Below are 20,563 nucleotides of genomic sequence, written 5' to 3' on the forward strand. Positions count from 1 at the left end.
GCTGTACTCCTGAACAAACTAAGCATGGACCAGGTCAACTCAAAAGTGAGCCCAGCCTGGACCAGGGGCACCCAAGCATGGCAGGGGCAGACAAGGGAAAGGAGAGAAATTGGTCTGCTGCCTGCGATGGGTCTTAGAGCTCAGCCAGTTTTACATCATAGTTACTGAATCCATACTAAGTGTTTTAAAAAAATTTAAGATTCTGAGTGGTTGAAATGATGTCTGGCAGCAGCTTAAATATAATTCAGCCTGCTAAGGTGTTACTGTTTGTGTTGAGTATAACAAGGAAGGAAGACAAGTTAGAAGGAATAGGATATGAAAACATAAGCAGAGTAAACATTATTTAATTATTTACTGTTCTGTTGTAATTGTGGTTTAGAGGGACTGGCCATTTTTTTTTTTTTAAATATCTTATAGACTTTCATATTGACCGTATTTCCTGATTACTTAACAAATTCATCAGATTATTAATTTCAAAACAGCGTCAGAGCACCTGGGTGGCTCAGTCCATTAAGCATCTGACTTCAGCTCAGGTCATGGTCTCGCGATCCCTAAATTCAAGCCCTGTATCAGGCTCTTGTGCTGACAGCTTAGAGCCTGCTTTGGATTCGGTCTCTTTCTCTCTCTCTCTCTGCCCCTCCCCCCTCACACTCTGTCTCTGTCTCTCAAAAATAAACATTAAAACAAAAACTTTCCAAACAGCGTTAATAGTCTCAACCAAGAAAATATAATTACTAGAGTTAAATATTCAAAAGATATGTGACACCTTTATGGAAAAATTATAAATAAACAGGAGATAACCAGGCCCATATATGGAAAGACTAACTACAGTAAAGATACTTTTTTAAAAAGTTTAGACAGAGAGTGCACTTGTGAGTGGGTGAGGGGCAGAGAGAGAAGGGGAAAAAGAGAATTCCAAACAACCTCCCTGTTGTCAGAGCAGAGCCTGATGCCAGGCTCAATCTCATAAACTGTGAGAACATGACGTGACCCAAAACCAAGAGCCAGATGTTCAACTGACTGAGTTACCTATGTGCCCCAAAGACACTTTTCTTCCTAGTTAATATATAAATTTACTGCAGTTTTATCAAAATGGCAGTAAGATTTTTCTGAATGTAAATACAGATACTAGGGGCCCCTGGGGGCTCAGTCAGTTAAATGTCTGACTTTGGCTCAGTTCATGATCTCGCGGTTCGTGGGTTCAATCCCCTCATCGGGCTCTGAGCTGACAGCTCAGAGCCTGGAGCCTGCTTCAGATTCTGTGTCTCCCTCTCTCTCTCTGCCCCTCCCCGACTTGCACTCAGTTTCTCTCTCAAAAATAAATCAATTTTTTTTTAATTTGTTAAATAATAAAAAAAAAAAGTTTAAGGGGCACCTGGGTGTCTCTGTCGGTTAAGTGTCCAACTTCGGCTCAGGTCAGAATATCACAGTTTGTGAGTTTGAGCCCCACCTCAGGCTGTGACAGCTCAGAGCCTGGAGCCTGCTTCAGATTCTGTGTCTCCATCTCTCTCTGCCCACACTGCACTGCCACCCCTGTTCACACTGTCTCTCTCTCTCTCTCTCAAATATAAATAAACATTAAAAAAATTTTTTTAATTAATACAGATACTAAATTTTTATCTGGAAAAATAAGGTCAAGTATATGATTCTGAAAGAAGAACAATGAAGGGGGAATCATCCTAGCAGATAATAAAACTTACAATAAGCCCATAGAATTAACAGAGCTCTATTTGTGCATGGATAGACATACAGAGCAGGGGAAACCAAAAGAGAACACAGATGCAGACTCTACTGGGTTGAACAGTGTCTACCCAAAATTCATGTCCTTCCTAGAACTTCAGATTATGACCTGATTTAGAAGTAAGGTTGTTGCAGATGTAACTGGTTGAGTTATCATACTGGAGTAGGGTGGGCTCTTAATCCAGTATGACTGGTATCTTTATAAGAGTAGATGCAGAGACCCAGACACACAAAGGGAGAAAACCTTGTTACAGTGGAGGCAGAGGTTAGAATTAAAGAGCTTTCAGTCAAGAAATACCAGGGATCAACTGCCACCACCAGAAGCTAAGGGAAAGGCATGGAACAGATTCTCCGCTAGAGGCTTCAGAGACCACATGGCTCTGCTAACACCTTGATTTCAGACTTGTAGCCACTAAAACTATAAGAAAATCAATTTTTATTGTTTTAAACCACCCAGCTGTGGTGCTTTGTTACAGCAGCATTAGGAAACTAATACAGAAACCTTCAAAAGAAGTGTTGGGACAAATGACCTTTCTTTTTGGAAGAAAACATTAAGGTAGACCACCAATATACACCATTATGTTCCAGATAAATTTAAAATCTAAACAGAACAAGTAAAACTTAAGGATTTTGGAAGAAAATTTTGAATATCTTTGTAAACTACATATAGAAAGTTTTCTTACAACACAGAAAGCAAAATAACCTAAGAAAAGATTGATACATTTTCTCAAAACTGAAAATTTATGTACAATATAAGCATAAATAAAAGAGAAGACATACAACACAAAATATAGCCTAATGTAGCCAACAATTAATCAATACACAAATTATGTAATGAAATCCTAGAAATGAAGGACAAGTGATCCAGTTAAAAAATAGGCAAAGGATATAAACAGGCAGTTCACAGTGCTCAACACAAACGGTCAATGAATAAAATGGAGTAAAAATTGTGACATATTCAGATAATGGAACATGATACAAAATTAAATCAGTTCTGTATATATCAACATGGACAGATCTCAAAATGTCAAATAAAAACTGCAAGCATAGTAAAACAAAGCATTTGTGCATAAAATACAAAGTAGTACTTATTTATAAGTACTTATGTGTATTTAAAAATTAAAAACTGAAAAGTTACTACATGCATTATATTTGTTTCTTGAAAGAGAGAACAGATACAAAGAATATTCAAGAGAGACTAAAGAGGATTTCAGTTTCATCTGTCATATTCTACTTCATTAAAAGGAAATCTGAGGAAAAATGCTAAATCAGTGGTAAATACTAGGATACATGTTATAATGTTCCCTAATTTTTTGACTCTTAAACTTCTGAAAATTAAAGTAATAAACAATGAAAAATAAAAATAAAAAACAGAAAACACAGGAAAGAAAAAACTCTAAGTAACAACAGAAATAACCTTCAAATAAAACTTTAACAATCCTCAGAGAAAAAAATAACACAAGGAAATTTCTCAAAAGTGCAGAATATGTATTTCAGATTTAACAGGCTCATTAGGTGTCTTACACAATAAATAAAAAGTCCCACATCAAGGTACATGATTATTAAATTTTCAGTATTCAGAAGACAAAATGAGATCCTAAAACTTTAGAAGAATTCAGAAAAATAGTCATACACAAAGGACCAGAACTCATTAGAATTTCATGTACAATAAGGCAATATGAAGTCTGTGGAGGAAATTATTTCCAACCTGAAATTTTATTCTTAAACTATTAAGCATGAAGGTAAAGACACTTGTAATATCTCAAATTTATGTCCTATTCTTCCTTTCTCAAGATGAAAGAAAACTGACTCTACCCAAGTGAGGGGGGGGGGGGGTGAAAAAAAATTAAGACAGAGAAAACATGGGATCCATGGAAAACTGAACAGGAATGAAGAAGAGGTGAAGTTATTAATTCTTGGGATGCGAGCCAAGAGAGCAGCAAGTCTACTAAAACCAAAACAGAAGAGAACATAACAGAGCATACTGTATAAAATAACAAAGAAATGTAACCATAACATATTGTATGTCTCAAATGAGAATGATGCATACATAGCCATGCAGATATAAAAAACGAATTTAGATTTTTAAGCAAAAAGTGTAACTATTAGGAGAATGGAAAGGAAAGAAGTGTGAGGGAGGTTGCACGAGGGAAGGGGAAAGGCTAAATACTCATGATAGATACTGAGTTAAATGATGAATGAGAAAGGGAACTAAATGTTTTCAATTGTAAGGTGTGAAGTTACCAGGTGACATTTTAAAATCAGTTAACATGAATTTTTTCCACTGAATTTTGCAAAGAATAAGATTATAATAGTTGACTTAGGAGGGTTTCTATGACTATCATTAAAAGCAACATGCATTTTTTTTTTTTTTTTGACAGAGAAACCATGAGCTGGGAAGGGGCAGAGAGAGAGAGAGAGAAAGAGAGAGAGAGAGAGAGGATCCCAAGCCGGCTCCACACTGTCAGCAGAGAGCCAGAGGCTGGGCTTGATCTCACTAATCATGAGATTTTACCTGGGGCAAAACCAAGTCTGCCACTTAACCAAGTGATTCACCCAGGCACGCCAAAAGCAATATGCATTTTAACAAGATTCTATTTAAGATTGTTAAAAGGATGTGGACGGTAGGTAAACAAAGGAAAAGCAAGACACATAGCTGTGATAAAAAGGAACGTGTACAAGCTTTCCAGTTATGGAATGAATAAGTCACAGTAATAAAAGGCACAGCATAGGAAATATAGTAAATTGTATTGCAATAGAATTGTATGGTGACAGATGTGAACATAACAATGTATAAACTTGTAGAATCACTATGGTGTATATGTGAAACTAATTTAACATTGTATGTCAACTATACTTCAATAAAAAATTTTTAAAAACGTGTATATAATATGCCATTGGAATATAGTTATGTATGTAGGAATATATGCAAAAATCTAAAACATCTCAGTCAACATACTCCCAATGGTGGCTTAATCTGGGGGCCAAAATTTCAGATCATTTCTTTCTTCCTTTGTACCTGCATTTAAGGGTTTTTTTTTTTTTCCAAGCGCATATTTAGGTATTGGCGTAGACACATTCATTAGCTTCATATGCATTTCTATAATAAAAAATCTATTTCTATGAAAAAAAGAGAGCTATGGGGCGCCTGGGTGGCTCAGTCGGTTGAGCGTCCGACTTCAGCTCAGGTCACGATCTCACGGTCCGTGAGTTCAAGCCCCGCATCAGGCTCTGGGCTGATGGCTCAGAGCCTGGAGCCTGCTTCCGATTCTGTGTCTCCCTCTCTCTCTGCCCCTCCCCCGTTCATGCTCTGTCTCTCTCTGTCTCAAAAATAAATAAATGTTAAAAAAAAATTTTTTTTTAAAGAAAAAAAAAGAGCTACAAAAAATACTTGTAAATTGCATGCTTACCTTCTTGTAGATAGCATTTTTCATTACCTGATTTCATTTCATTTGCCTAAACATTCAGAGATCTAATGCTAAAGTTGGTGGCTGTTTCAATCTAGCTTCTTCAAGATTTCACCACAAAACAATGTTCTACTTTGATATACATCTAAATTTTAATTCCTTTACAAAAATTGGTTTTCAGCACCTGAAAGAATAAGGTTTCTCCTGATGATATAGTAATCTATGCAAATAAAACACAGATTCTTTTACCTATTTGTCTTTTCTGGATATTTCAAGTACACATGCATGTAAGTAGTTCATAGGATGGAAGCAAAGTTAGCCTTCTGCTGGGGTTTCAGCAGGCAGCAATTTCATCAACTTTTCTTAATCTGAATATTCTATATTAAACCACTACTTTTAAAAGTTTATGTAAAATAAATACATCTTGACAACAGCAAAAGCATCTCTTAACTTCTGTCAAGATAATTACTTTGAACTTAAGGTGAACATGGGAATTAAAATTTGCTTTTAATTTTTATTTTGTTATTTGAGAGAGAGAGAGTGCAGGCAAGCAGGGGACAGGGGCAGAGGGAAAGAGGGAAAGAGGGAAAGAGGGAGAGAGAGAGAGAATATCTTTTTTTTAAGTCTTTTCATTTACTTATGAGACAGAGACAGCATGAGTGGGGGAGGGGCAGAGAGCAAGGGAGTGAGAGAGAATCCCAAGCAGGCTCTGCACCCCAACTTGGGGCTCGAACTCACAAACCGTGATACCATGACCTGAGCCAAAACCAACCGTCAGATGCTTAACTAAGCCACCCAGGTGCCTCAGGAAAGAGAGAATCTTAAGCATGATCCACACTCAGTACACAGCCTGACCTAGGCCAAAATCAAGTCAGACACTTAACTGACTGAGCCACCCAGACACCCCAAAACTCATGATATCTTGATGGCTTCCCAGGATTAAACAATTACCCTGACAGGTCACTACTACTGCAACTTACTTCAACAACCTTATAGCCTACAAGATACTCATTTTATTTTTTTAGCGTTTATTTACTCTGAGAGAGCATGAGGAGGGAGGGGCAGAGAGAGAGGGAGAGGGAGAATCCCAAACAAGCTCCATGCTGTCAGCGCACATTATGGTAGGTGGGATTGATCTCATCAATTTTGAGATCATGACCGGAACCAAAATCAAGAGTCTAGCACTTAATAAACTGAGCCAACCAGGTGCTCTGAGACTCATTTTAGACCTAAAGACACCTGCAGGTCAAAATGAGGGAATGGAGGAACATTTATCACGCAAATGGATGTCAAAGGAAAGAAAGCTGGAGTATCAATACTTACATGGGACAAACTAGATTTTGTTCTTGTATTGTTTTTATCCTGTTTTGGTATCAGGGTAGTACTGGTTTCATGGAATGATTCTGAAAGTGTTCCCTCTATTCCATTATTTGTAAAACTTTGATAAAGAGTATCATTAATTTTTTTTAATATTTGGTAGAATTTACCAATATAACTATAAGGTCTTGGGCTTTTCCATGCTGGAGTTTTGATTCTTAATTCAGCTTCATTCTTTTTATTGGTCTAAGAAGATTTCCTATTTCTTGGATTCAAGATTCATGATTCAATCATGGTAACTGGTGTGTTTTTAGGAATTATCTGTTTTATTTTCCTAAATTATCTGATTTGTATTTAAATGTATATAATAATCTGTTATCACACTATGTATTTCTGTGGTTATCTACCGTCTTCTCTTCCATTTCTTTTCAATTTTGAGTCTTTTTTCCCTAGTTAATAGAATTAAAACATTGCCAATTTTGCAGGGATTTTTTTTGAAAAACTGGTCATTACTTTTAATGTTATGTAACTGTTTATTCTATGTTTTTTGTTATTTCCTTCCTCTACTAAGTTTCAGCTAAGTTTATTCTTTTTCTAGCTCTCTGCAGTGTCATGTTAAGTTGTTTAACTTTTTTTTTTTTTAACGTGTATTTATTTTTGAAACAGAGACAGAGCATGAACAGGGAAGGGTCAGAGAGAGGGAGACACAGAATCTGAAGCAGGCTCCAGCCTCCGAGCTGTCAACACAGAGCCCGACACAGGGCTCGAACTCATGGACTGTGGAATCATGACCTGAGCCGAGGTCGGATGCTCAACCTACTGAGCCACCCAGGCGCCCCAACTTTTTTTAATACAAGCATTTATAACTTAAGTTTCACTCTAACATCTGCTTTTGGTGCATCCCATAGGTTTTGGAATATTATGTTTTCTTTTTCTTTTGTTTTGAAACATATTTTGATTTGCCATTTGATTTCTTAACTGACCCATTGCTTGTAGTGTTAATATTACATATTAAATATTTAATATTTACATTGTAAAAACAAACAACAACCTAATAATCCCATATCCTACTTCCATATGTCAGGAACCCTGACAATTCTCTAGTGGTATGAAAGACAAATATACAACTTCCAAGTTGGGCAAAGGATTTACAGGAAACCTACAAAACCAAATAATATTAAAGCACTATGGTCTATATCACTATACTCTCTCCTCTCTTGCTTCCTCTAGCTGGAAGTGGCCCTCATTAAAAACATCCAAACAGAATGAATTCTCACAGAAATCTAACAAACACTATTTATAAGATGTCTACTAGTCTGCTCCTTATTCACTAGGTGAAGCCTTTAACCTAGAAAAGGATCCATCTTTTTGCCTCAACACATACCTGATGATGAAGCTGGAGTCCTGTTAAAAGTGTCTCCATTTGCTCCAGAAGAATACCTCTCCTGTTAACAGGAAGAAAAGACTCATTTTCTACTTTGAAAATAAGAATGTGTCATCACCAATGCTAGAAAATTTTAACAACTGGACTTTGTTCCAAACAAAACAGTAACAGGCTCTAAGATTTTCTACGCCACTCATTCCTTAATTATTCCAAAACCTCTTCACTTTAATACTAAACGTATAGCATATTAATATACCACTTAAAACATTGATCAGCAAACTATAGCTATGAGCCAAAACCAGTCAGTCACTTGTTTCTGTAAATAAAGTTATATTGGAACATAGCCATCCTCATTTATCTAGAAATGTCTATGGCTGCTTTCCCACCAGGATACCGAAGTTGCAACAGAGATCCTAAATTCTGTGAAGTCTAAACTATTTACTATTTAGCCCTTTATGGAAAGAGTTTGCTGACATCTGACTTAAAAGTTTACTCACCCATATACTTGAAAAGTATAATTAAGTACTATTATTATATAAAATCTGACCAAAATAACACATGAATAAATCAATGCCTGCCAATATACATTTTTAAAAGTTCTGTATTTTACAGTATACTCATTAACAATGCACAGAATAAAGTAGAGCACAGAGGAGAGCAGTGGACAATAGTTTCTACAGTAAAGTACTACAGGAATTTATTTTTAAAACTTCAACTTTGTTTCTATAAAGGGAAACAAATTAACATGTTCACAATTTTTTAAAATGAATTCACTCTAAAATAAAAGGTCACTGATGCACTAAAAACAATATACCTATATATGTACAATGCAAATGCAGTATAAATACAACAAAGCGGTTCATGTTAGCTACTGGATCAGAATATGCATCATTAACTTTAATCAAACTTTTCACAGCAACAGCTGAAATGTCGATGATGTTCTCAAATACTACCTGTCCCATTTTCCCTACCTTAGTCTCAAAAACTATGTATTTGCAATTAATATATATGTATTACATTTCCAGTGATGAACTTGCATTTCTATTGGGCTCAGAAAATTCAACTTTTGTTATAAAACCAATAGCTAAAAGTCAAGTTAATTTGGGAAACTTCCAATATTTCTTAGTGTATCTCTGTGTTAACAAAAACTTGAGTAACCTTTTTCTCACCTTAACTCCTAGGGTGCTCTTATAATCATTAACTGACAACTTAATTTCCCCTCATATAAGCTACCTCTACTTAGGACAAAACTTACAGAAGAGAGGTCTCAAATTCTTGCACATGAAAAGCAGAATTCAATACTTTAAAAATGAAAGGTGTCCTAAAACTTAAGATGATACCTTAATTAACTGGCTACTTTAGAACAGACATAATATTTCTTTACCTAAGTTCCTTTAAATAAGTCAAAAGAGTGCAAAAGTAGTACTTCTTTTTTTTTTAATTTTTCAATGTTTACTTACTCTTTTTTTTTTTTTTTTTTTTTTTTTTTTTTTTTTTGAGAGGGAGAGACAAAGCATGAGCAGGGTAGGGGCAGAGAGAGAGGGAGACACATAATCTGAAGCAGGCTCCAGGCTCTGAGGTGTCAGCACAGAGCCTGATGCTGGGCTTGAACTCATGAACTGTGAGATCAGGACCTGAGCTGAAGTCAGCCACTTAACTGTTGACCACCCAGGTGCCTCAGTAATACTTATTTTCTAAAATTTCTTTCACAAAAGACACTAAATGACTTTTAAAACTACTTTTATAAAGCCCAAGAGCCACCCAATTATTCTCTGAGTTATTAAGAACAGAAAGGCAAATACTTTTGGGATTTTGGTAATTACTACAGTATAAAGTTCTAATTTACAATTACCATAGACATTAAAACAAGAATGATCTAGTTTTCTATCTTTAAAGTGCAATTCTAAAGACTTTTTTTTCCTAGTGGCCAAAGTATTATCAAGTGACTAGAATCCAAAAAAGGTCTGGTTTTATTTAAGTGATATAAAGCTAATAAAGGTAATGAGACACTTCGGCAGTCAATAACTTAAAAATTATTATTAGATGACCTTCAGGCTGTGGAATTTAATATTCCACATACACGAAATTTAAAAATTCCAAGGCAAATTCTGAAACAAAACATCATTAAAGATTCTTAACCTTTTTCATTACCTTAAAAATAAATTACCTTCATACTCCCTTCTGCTACTGCAGTACTTCTCTCTCTTAAAACAAAATGTCTACAGTTAGTTGCTGCCTCTACTTTTTCATATCCCTTTTTTCCTTAAATCTACTCCAGTTTAGCTTCCATCCTCATTCTACACTGAAAATGCTTTTAATAAGGAAATTATGTAATAAAATTACTACTTTTATCTTTCATTCTACCAGAGCTCTCAGCAGCATTTGAAATGACAGACTATTTCCTTCCTCTTTATAACATTCTCCTCTTGGCTTAAGGAACCCACAATTCTCTAGTTTTCTTTCTTGCTCCAGTGGCTACTTCCTCCTCAGTCTCCTTTTGCCAGCTCCTCTTATACTGGACCTCTCAAGTTGGACTATCCAGGGTCAAGCCCTCTAAGTCTGTTTTACACTATGTATCTTTACCTAGTCTGGTAGCTTTAAATCCCATTAACACACAGGGACACCTGGGCGGCTCAATCAGTTAACTGTCCAACTCTTGGTTTCAGCTCAGGTCACGATCTCATGGTTAGTGCACAGAGCCCGCTTGGGATCCTCTGTGTCTGTCTCTCTCTGCTCCTCCTCTGCTCACAGCTGTCTTGCTCTCTCTCAAAAATAGACATTAAAAAAAATCTTTTTAATAAATTTTAAAAATCCCATTAATATACAGATAATTACCACATTTATTTTAATGTTTATTTTTGACAGAGAGAGAGAGAGCGAGAGCAAGCGAGCATAAGCGGGGGAGGGCCAGAGAGAAAGGGAGACACAGAATCCGAAAGAGGCTCCAGGCTCTGAGCTGTCAGCACAGAGCCCGACGCAGGGCTCTAAGTCACAGACCGCGAGATCATGACCTGAGCTGAAGTCGGACGCTCAACCGACTGAGCCACCCAGGCGCCCTGATAATTACCACATTTATATCTATATCCCTGATCCCTCTTCTAAGCAACTAATGCATAAAAGCTACTTTACTTTTATGTTTTCATAGCCATCCCAAATTGAACACAACAAAGCTAGCATTCTTTGTTTTTACCCCTCCCAAGCTTATACATTTTTTCGGAGATTCCCCACTTCAGCAAATGGAACCATCTTCTATCCAGTTGCTTAAACTTAAAAGAAGTCTATGGTACAACACAAGCAATACAGTCAATGATACTGAAACAGCATTGTATGGTTTACAGATGGTAGCTACACTATCATCAGCATACCTTAACATACAAACTTGTCAAATCACTGTACACCCAAAACTAATATTGTGTATCAATTATACTTAAATTAAATAAAATAATAAAATTTAAAAAAACTAGACATCAACCTTGATTACTCTCTTTCACTCCCCACACCCAGTCAAGCCAGTCCTACTAACTAAGCTCACAACTACCTTCAGGCCCCTCTCCCTTTGCTTTTCCCTTTCCCTCTCTGACTTCATTTTCTACCACTCTTGTTTCATCTTACAGTGCTTTAGCCACACTACATGTAGTAGGATGAAATATGGCCACCCACATTACCTTATTTGGAAAAAGAATGCAGATATAATTACAGATTCTGAAAAAGAAGAGATTACTCGATTATCTGTGTAGACCTTAAATGTCACTACAAATGTCCTTATGAGAGGCAAAAGAAGTTAACCAAGGCCATGGGAAGACAGAGCAGAGAAATCAGAAATTTCAAAATATTTTACACATAAGGATTCTCACACACAGCTACAAATAATTCATTCTCATTCTGGTAAACACATTTCTTTTGACCTTCTATGTACTCTTAATATTTTCAATTATGAAATATCACACCCTTTAAAGGTTGTTTTCTTTTAAAGGTCTTTTTCAAGCAAATGAATATTTCCACCAACATAGTAAGGTTTTGATCTCAATGACTTGTCAGAGCTGCTATTCAAATGAATTTATAGCTGGACAATTTATGAACCTTGGAGATGCCTCCTCCCTGTCCAATTTGGGGTCCAATATAGACAATTCCATGTTTTCTTCCCCCAGCCCCTTAAATTCCTTAGCAAATATATCTTTCACTTTATATTCAGAATCCCCTGAAATGCCTAAGAATGTATCAATTTATACAAAGTACCAAGATCTCATTTCCTATTTTAGGTTCCATGTCAAATAGAGCTGAGATAGGTTGTCCAAATAAAATGACCAGACAGGTTATATCAGACAGTGTCACATAAAATTTAAATTTCAAACAAATTATTTCTCCTTCTTTGATCTGATACAGAAATTAAAGTCCCAAAATACAGACAATATTATCCTCCATCCCTTCTTCTGATTGATGAGTCCTGGCCAGATCAGCCCCATTCACATCCACAGTTGAAGCCTGGTCCTTTCTTTGACAACTGCTACATGGAGACATCTAAAATTACTGCAGTTACTTCAGTACCTCCAGGGCTGAAAAACTCCAACTCTTGAGTCTCATGTATCACACACAGATCTAAGGTTCTAGATAGCTAGCATGTCACACAAGAAAAAGCAAACACCTCAAAATTTAGAAAAAACAACCAAAGCCAGGAACAAATGTGACTGTTCTAAGAGCTTACAATGTAGGCCCTAATTTTTGTATCTGAGAGCATTTTCCAAATAAAAGTTCTTTCCCCCAAACATTTCACAATCAAAACTTATAGTGAAAACATCTCCCACACACTATGAGAGAAACCTACTATAAATGATAATAGTGTATAGACAGAGAAAAAAAACAAAAGGCTCTCTAGTTTCAGTTTCTCTCTGGTGTCACCGAATCTCTATCAGTTGACTAGAATCTGTTGGCTGTAAATTGATGATTCTTCTTCAAGAGGATTCAGTTTTCTCTATTCTCCAGACCTGTTCCACCAACATCTCTGCCACCTTTGCAATCTCTTTAGCCTTCTCCTCAGCTTTCTCGTATCTTTTCATCACTCTACTCTAGACTTAATTGTTTAGATTTTGATTATGAGTCATCAGAGCTCCTTCCTCCAAGCCTGCCACTTTTATCTGGATGGCCATTTTATTTGGATGACCATTTTGACCAGCTTCCACAAGTTGCTCTTATTTAGCATATAATAATATCCCGGCTTTCTAGTAGAAGACACAATATCCTCCTACATCTCAGTGATAATTGTAGGCAGAAATTGCTTAAAATCTTCTTAAGGCTCTAGCAGTTCAGCTTCCTTAGGTCTGCAAATACAATGATGTTCAAGGGCCACATTTCTTCTCACTACTTCAGAATCATAGTATGAACAGAGAAGCCCCGAACTTTATTTTCTTACCTAATTATTACAAACTTTGCTACTACTACTTAACAAAATTGTATTGTGGGTGGACCAATTATCTCACACTATTTCTACTTTAATCACAAGAGTATCTGACTTCTGAAATGTGCCACCAAAAAGGGAGACAGATGGAGGCAATCACTATGTAGACCTACTCCCATGGTCCTCTAACAAGAAGCATTCATTACACAGCTAGTAAGCAAATCCAATACCCTGTTACATTCACCATACCCACCACTCCAAAACTCATTCCAACAAGCTTACATGAAATATGCAAATGCCTAACAATTAAGATGTCTGGACTACATAATTGCTGCATTATCAAATTCTTCCTAACCTCACATCTTTTACTGGTCTACACCCAAGTAGTACACTTCCCAGTGGCCTATCAGTACAAAATCATATAAGAATGGGTAAAAATTAAATCTCCAAATAAAAATCCTAGAAAGTTTTCATAAAAGGCTGATCACATATTGTTTAAGATGGATTAAGCCAAGACAGCTGCAGGGTGAAGACAAATTCTAAAAAACAAAAAGCCCAGCTGTCTCTTAAAACAGAAATTCAGGGGGCCACCTGAGTGGCTCAGTTAAGCATTTGACTCTTGATTTCGGCTCAGGTCGTAATCTCAGCAGTATGTGTTTGAACCCCTTGTCAGGCTCTGCACTGACAGTATGGAGCCTGCTTGGGATTCTCTCTCCAGACCTCCCCACTCATGCTCTCTCCCTCTCTCTCTCTCTCAACATCAATAAACTTAAAAAAAATTGAAATAGAAATTCAGAACTACCAATCAAAATGGTGCCTTTAAATGAAACTAGGCAAAATAAAAGACCTCAGATCTCTCCCACATGTATATATCATATAATCATCTTCACTTTCTGTACTCTTTATTCAACCAAGGCAGACAAAGGCATTGATTGCACCATGTTCCTCCAAGTCAACTAGGCCAGATAGCTAATTGCTCAACAGCATCAGGAATTAAGTTTGCAGACAAATACAAAAAATTTACAAATTGGCCCCACATAAATATTAAGAATCATAAGGTAAAGTTAGTATTAACATTTAATTTAGTATTCGTAATATTAAACAAGGTATGTTACTAAATAGCACAAATATTTCCAAAAAGGTAAGTCTGAAAGATCTGACAGTCAACCACCCTCAATTTCAGACAGCTTATTCAATAAACAAGTACAACATGATTGAGTCTAATGTACTATTTGAAGAATGCTTAATGAAGAAAAAAATCTCAGACTAAGAAGAAACAAAATTAAATGACTAAGTTCAAATGAAAAAGTCTGTATCTGTGAACTAAACTTTGTAATATAATAAATTTACTGAGAACTGGGGTAAAAAGAACCATAAAATATCCTTTAAGTAATTCCATTTTTTAAAAAATACTCCCGGGGCGCCTGGGTGGCGCAGTCGGTTAAGCGTCCGACTTCAGCCAGGTCACGATCTCGCGGTCCGTGAGTTCGAGCCCCGCGTCGGGCTCTGGGCTGATGGCTCGGAGCCTGGAGCCTGTTTCCGATTCTGTGTCTCCCTCTCTCTCTGCCCCTCCCCCGTTCATGCTCTGTCTCTCTCTGTCCCAAAAATAAATAATAAAAAAAAATAAAAAAAATAAAAAAAAAAATGTTGAAAAAAAAAAAAAATTAAAAAAAGGGCATCTCTCTCAAGGTCATCAACAACTTGTAGTTCACCAAAGGACAAATTCCCAGTTCTCTTTCTACTCAACACCTCAGCACAGTTGATGCATCTTGTTTAAAAAAATAAATAAATAAATAAATAAATAAATAATAAAAAATAAAAAATACTCCCAAATTAAAAAAAATATATATAAGCTGTAGATATTCATGACATTACAGTGAAAAGATAACATCTTAAATTCCCGCCAACAGAAAATTATATTACAGTAGATCCATTCCTTGAAGTACTATGCAACCTTAAGAAATTATTTTTAGGAAGTTAGTAGTAATATGGAATAGTGCTCAAGAGTGAAAAGGCTGGAATCAAAAATATTATTATGTACTATCATTTGTGGGGGGAAGAAAATTTAATAAAAATTTACAAGAATGTGCTAATAAACATGATTGTTAAGTACTTTTTCTCTTTTCCCAATATTGTAAAAAAAAAAAATTTTTTTTATGAGGCACAGGACTATAAAAAAACTAACACACAAAAGATGTCTTTCTCAAGTAAGCTCCAAAAAAAAAAAAAAAAAACCACGATAAATTCAGATTAAGATCTTGAGTATTTTGACACCCTCACCCAAAAATCTTCAGTATTTTGAAATAAACTTTATATACAAATCAAATCCAATTAAGAGAAATAAAGGATTACATATATTTTTATGTGATAGAACTTCCATTAAGATATCTCTTGAAATAATGAAGTGTTTGTAAAAAGTGACCAACATAAATGCAAACTGGAAATTCCAGAAGAAAACGATATAGTGGTGCCTAAGTGGCTCAGTCATTTAAGCAACTGACTGTTGGTTTTGGCTCAGGTCATGATCTCAAGGTTTCATGGGTTTGAGCCCCTCAGCGGGCTCCATGCTGACAGTGCAGAGTCTGCTTGGAATTCTGATTCCCTCTCTCTCTGCCCCTTCCCTGCTCATGATGTTTCTGTCTCTCTCAAAGTGAACACATGAACTTCAAAAAAAAAAAAAAAAAGAAAGAAAAGAAAAGAATACCAACTTTTGAGACATTTTCAAATAAATAACACTTGTGCAAAAACAATCCTTTAAAATATATTAACTTCTAGGGGCACATGGGTAGCTCAGTCAGTTAAACATCCGACTTCGACTCAGGTCATGATCTTAGCTTAGGCCATGATCTCATGGTTCGTGAGTTCGAGCCCCATGTTGGCAGCTCAAAGCCTGGAGCCTGCTTCGGATTCTATTTCCCCCCCTCTCCTTCTGTCCTTCCCCCGCTCACACTATGTTTCTCTCTCTCTCTCTCAAAAATGAACATTAAAAAAATATATATTAACTTCTAAAGTAGAGTTGTTGTTTTTTTAAGTCAACTTTCAAATCAGAACTGAAACCCAAAAAGCTATTCCAAGTCCTGTTCTTTTGAATTACAATATAACTCTCCAAATGCCACTAAGGAAAAAGATCTGATGATTTGCACATTTGAAGAGCCAAGTGATGACACCATCTCAATCAGCCTAACATACGCATCCTACTTGTAGGAAACCAATTTATAGAATTCAAAATATCACCCAACACCAAACTGTATTTTTCAGTTTTCAATACAAGTGTCTGTCAAACATGTTCAACCATATTTGTACCAGCCTGCTTCCACCCACAGTAAGTCCTCAATCACTGACATTTAAATTGTCAATAATATCACTACACATATTTTAGTTAATTATCAAATTACCTCATACTATTTTATTCCATTTGAGGCTTAGAGTGCCTCCTCTTCATTGCCCCTAAGGCAGTTAATAACAATCAGATGGAGGTAAGCACAGCACACTCCACCGGACTGTAATCTAGAACTTTCCCACCACAGTGATTTTCAACTTCAATAAAATCTGTAGTGTTTAATAACCACAAACTTTAAATTTTACTACCTTCTCAAATACAGGAACATAGGAAGACATATGAGGTTTGATTATTTCCGCTTCCCAATCTTCATCTCCCATGGTGGCTTCCAGTTCTATTTTTATCTAAATTTTTTTAAAAAAACGTACATTTGGCCTCTATTAGATCAGAATCATATACTTAACAACATGAACTGTCACAATTTCACATACACCTCCCAAAACTACTGAACTAGCTGATCTTCCCCAAAGATCCCCTTATTTTTTATCTTTAAAAATGAGTTGAACTACTTAACCACTCTTGCAACCACAATGTCCCTACTGGGCCTTTCTCCAAAATCTGTTTACTGACTTTATCCTCTCCTTTCAAGGGTCTCCCAAACAGCTTACTGGATATTAAGGGTAAGGGAAATTTCTCAACTACTACTCAATGTTTCTCTCTTTGCACACCTCCCTTCAAAAGTAAAGATGTTTGGTTTGTAGGTTTTGATAGTTTACTGGGAGAGAGGGAGCCAGGGTCAAGGCCTTCAAGCTTGGCGGGGTAGGGGTCACGAGTTAGGTGGCCCAAATCCTTTCAACAATGGACAACTAGTTACTCTAAGGGGCATTTGTACACAAATGATACTACAGCCACTCTTGTTCGGAGAAAACACCACACAAACTGGGCAAAGATGCTTCTTTACCTCCTCTACAGGCCTCTACGCCCTACAGGCGTCAGCCGGGCTTTAAGACTTACACTGGTAAGTAAAGAAAAAGCCCCAAAGGACGGCTCCAAGGCCCACCTGCCCCAACAGTTCTTCATCTAGCCTAAACTCTGACTACCGGGAAACCCACAGGGGCCAGTGGAGACCCACGCCAGGAAAAAAGTCGCCAGGCCACTCACCTCTCTGCTGCTTGCTCTCCCGGGGTCCTCTCAGGCGGCGACGCCGCTTAAACGGCTGCACGTGCAGGACGCAGCTGACTGCGTCAGGTGCGCAGCTTCAACAACAAATGGCACCAGGCGACGAGTGCCTCCAGCCAATCAGCGCTCAGACCACCGGCGTTGCCCCGCCCCATCTCCAGCCGTGCGTTCCCTATTTGTTCGCATTTGAGGTCGCTAAAGCCAGACCCGCTCTCTTTTTCACACAGTGGCCCGTTAGGCCTGGGGGTATAAGGCTGGCCGTGAGCCACTCGTCTCTAGATTCTTGGGGCGGGGGTGGTCCTCAATGTGGAGATGCCCTAGATTTTCTCTGTGCAAGCCAAAGATGCACAGCCCCTTTTTATAATACCAAAAATAAAAGGGAAGATGAGTAATGCCCTGCCTCCAACCTCTTTGACTTGATCTTCCTGTTTTCTTGCTGTAGTCCCTGGCCGTTGGTCCCTCTGGTTCTTTATTTCTGAGGTGCTTGCTTCACAACTGGGGGATTCCTGCTGCCTCAGCATGTGGCTAAGGACTGTGGAGCTGGCACGTTTCCGTTTCCTCCCCATGACAGCTAGGATGAGGCTCTGTCCTGCCTCATCCAGGATGTTGTAAAAAAAAAAAAAAAAACAAAAAAAAAAAACTTACCCTTTCCTATAGAGTTGAGGGTGCTTCTCTTCAGGAAAGAGATGCCCTCTGATGCAAAAGGAAGGAAATTGTGCTGGAGTAGGTTCATTCATCAAGGCTTGGATTTGTGGCCCACCAATTCGCATCCCTAGGGGTACTAGCCAAACCTAAGAGTGACCAAGGATCATTTCCATGCTTAATGCTCTGACCAATCAGATATTCTTGTTTTGCCTCACAAAAAAGTAAAGGAAATTTCTCAATATTTTCCCTTCAACCAAAAAGTATAACAACCAACTGCTTTAGAAGTATTGTTTCCATTTTTTTATTTTCGTGATAGTCTGACACTCGGGCATAGAGGATTAGGCAATTTGCGGGTTGAACTTCTTTCATCTTTAGAACCACCATTATTGTTTCTGTGTCTTCATCAAGAATATGTCATTATTTATCTAGTTAGCACTATTTTCAACGTGAATTGTTTTTAAAAGATTATTGTTAACAAAGATCAGGGGCACCTGGGTGGCTCAGTCAGTTAAGCATCCGGCTTCAGCACAGGTCTTGATCTCATGGTTTCTGGGTTTGAGACTCATATCAGGCTCTGTGCTGACAGCTCAGAGCCTGGAGCCTGCTTCAAAACTCAAAGCACAAAGATCAAGCCAGAATATATTTTATCTGTCACTTTTAATAATCTCTATTTTTTAATGTTTATTTATTTATTTTGAGAGGGGGAGGGCAGAGAGAGAAGGAGAGAGAAAATCCCAAGCAAGCTCCACACTCAGCATGGAGCCTGACTCAGTGCTTGATCTCACAACCACGAGATCATGACCTGAGCAGAAACCAAGAGTCAGACACTTAAACAACTGAGCCACTCAGGCACCCCAACAATTTCTAATTTTAAACTAGATTTTCACACCATGCCCTTTAAGAGGCAAGTACCTTAAATTGCTGCACGTGTATGGGAGAGCCACCAATACTCCTGGCATTCTGATTCTGTAAACAGGGGTCCTTGAGGTATTTTAACTCACTTTGAATTGAATGTATTCTTTCAAAACTTTTTGTGTCATGGGAAAATATTAAGTGAAAAGAGTAAGGTTTTAAATTGTGTAGATGAATGATAACCAAGTAGATTCTGTTTTACATATAGAAAACTTGGACATATTTTCTAAAATAATTTTTTTCAGAACAGAGTTAAAGAAAATAACTTTTTAAAATTTGTATGTTGTTGACACACACTGTTACATTAGTTTCAGATGTAAGTCCTATCATCTGATGATCTATCATCATCATCCATTTGTCTATCATTGGACACTTAGGTTGTTTCCATATCTTGGCTACTTTAATAATGCTGCAATAAACAGAGAGGTGCATACATCTTTATGAATTAGTGTTTTCATTTTCTCTGGGTTAAAGAAAACACTTAGTCAACAATCTCTGCCATTCAGTCCTAGAACAGATTGTTATTGCTTTCAGGTATTGCAATGAAACTCTTCTATATGAAAAATTCTATATAATTTTTGAGAGCTAGCTTTGGTTAAGAAAAAGTAAATTATAATGAAAACTAAAGTTTAATATTAAGGAAAGAAAAAATAAGCAATGGATGAAAATAATATAATTCAAAAACTGAACAGAAACAGTGAAAAAAAGACAAACACAATTAAGTAAATACTTGCTCTGTGATGTGTGTGCCAAGAAAGTAAAGCCAGTATGGGTATCTCCCATGTTTTGAAAGCTCACATTCTGCTACTTTGCTTTTATAAAAGACTTACATTAGGGCCTTTTTTCACTAACAGAAAAATCCAAGGAGGATTTCTGCTTTTACAAAAAAGCAAAAGCAAAAATAGCATTCAGTGTTTTTCTGCAGTGTTTTCACTAACAGAAAAATCCAAGGAGGATTTCTGCTTTTACAAAAAAGCAAAAGCAAAAATAGCATTCAGTGTTTTTCTGCAGTGATGCCTTATAGAAGTAGCATGACCTGGAGCAGCGAGTGACACTAAGCTCCTTCCCCAAGAACTAAGCATGTCAGCATCAAGCCACTATAGCTTTGAAGTGTGTCTATGAGCATCTCAATTTGTTTTGGTATCTGTTAGCAAGATGTGTCCTCAAGTATCAGAAAAGTCTAAGACAGGTCATATATTTTGTCTGAGAAGTCTCAAAAACTTTTTCATATAAATTAATGGTAATTGTTTCTTCATTTGACACCATTGTGACTTATGAAAGGTTTCATAAGAACACTGCACTTTCAA

The 20,563-nt window shown here is 36.9% G+C and overlaps 1 protein-coding gene across 5 annotated transcripts in view; it reads right to left on the bottom strand.

Annotated features, from left to right (window-relative positions):
• The window catches only part of DDX4 (DEAD-box helicase 4), an 82,297-nt gene extending 64,509 nt beyond the window's left edge, over positions 1 to 17,788 (bottom strand). For all 5 annotated transcript variants that reach the window (XM_078449775.2, XM_078449773.2, XM_078449771.2 and 2 more), the window contains exons 1-3: positions 17,682 to 17,788; positions 16,829 to 16,924; positions 7,849 to 7,909 (exon numbers count right to left, since the gene is read on the bottom strand). In XM_078449775.2, coding sequence (XP_078305901.1) covers positions 7,849 to 7,909; positions 16,829 to 16,900 — 133 coding nt within the window. In that variant the 5' untranslated portion in view covers positions 16,901 to 16,924; positions 17,682 to 17,788. The remainder of the gene's footprint in view (positions 1 to 7,848; positions 7,910 to 16,828; positions 16,925 to 17,681) is intronic.
• Positions 17,789 to 20,563: the final 2,775 nt, after the last annotated feature.

This window comes from Panthera onca, chromosome A1 (assembly GCF_046562875.1).
Source record: "Panthera onca isolate mPanOnc1 chromosome A1, mPanOnc1 haplotype 2, whole genome shotgun sequence".
Classification (NCBI taxonomy): Eukaryota; Metazoa; Chordata; class Mammalia; order Carnivora; family Felidae; genus Panthera; species Panthera onca.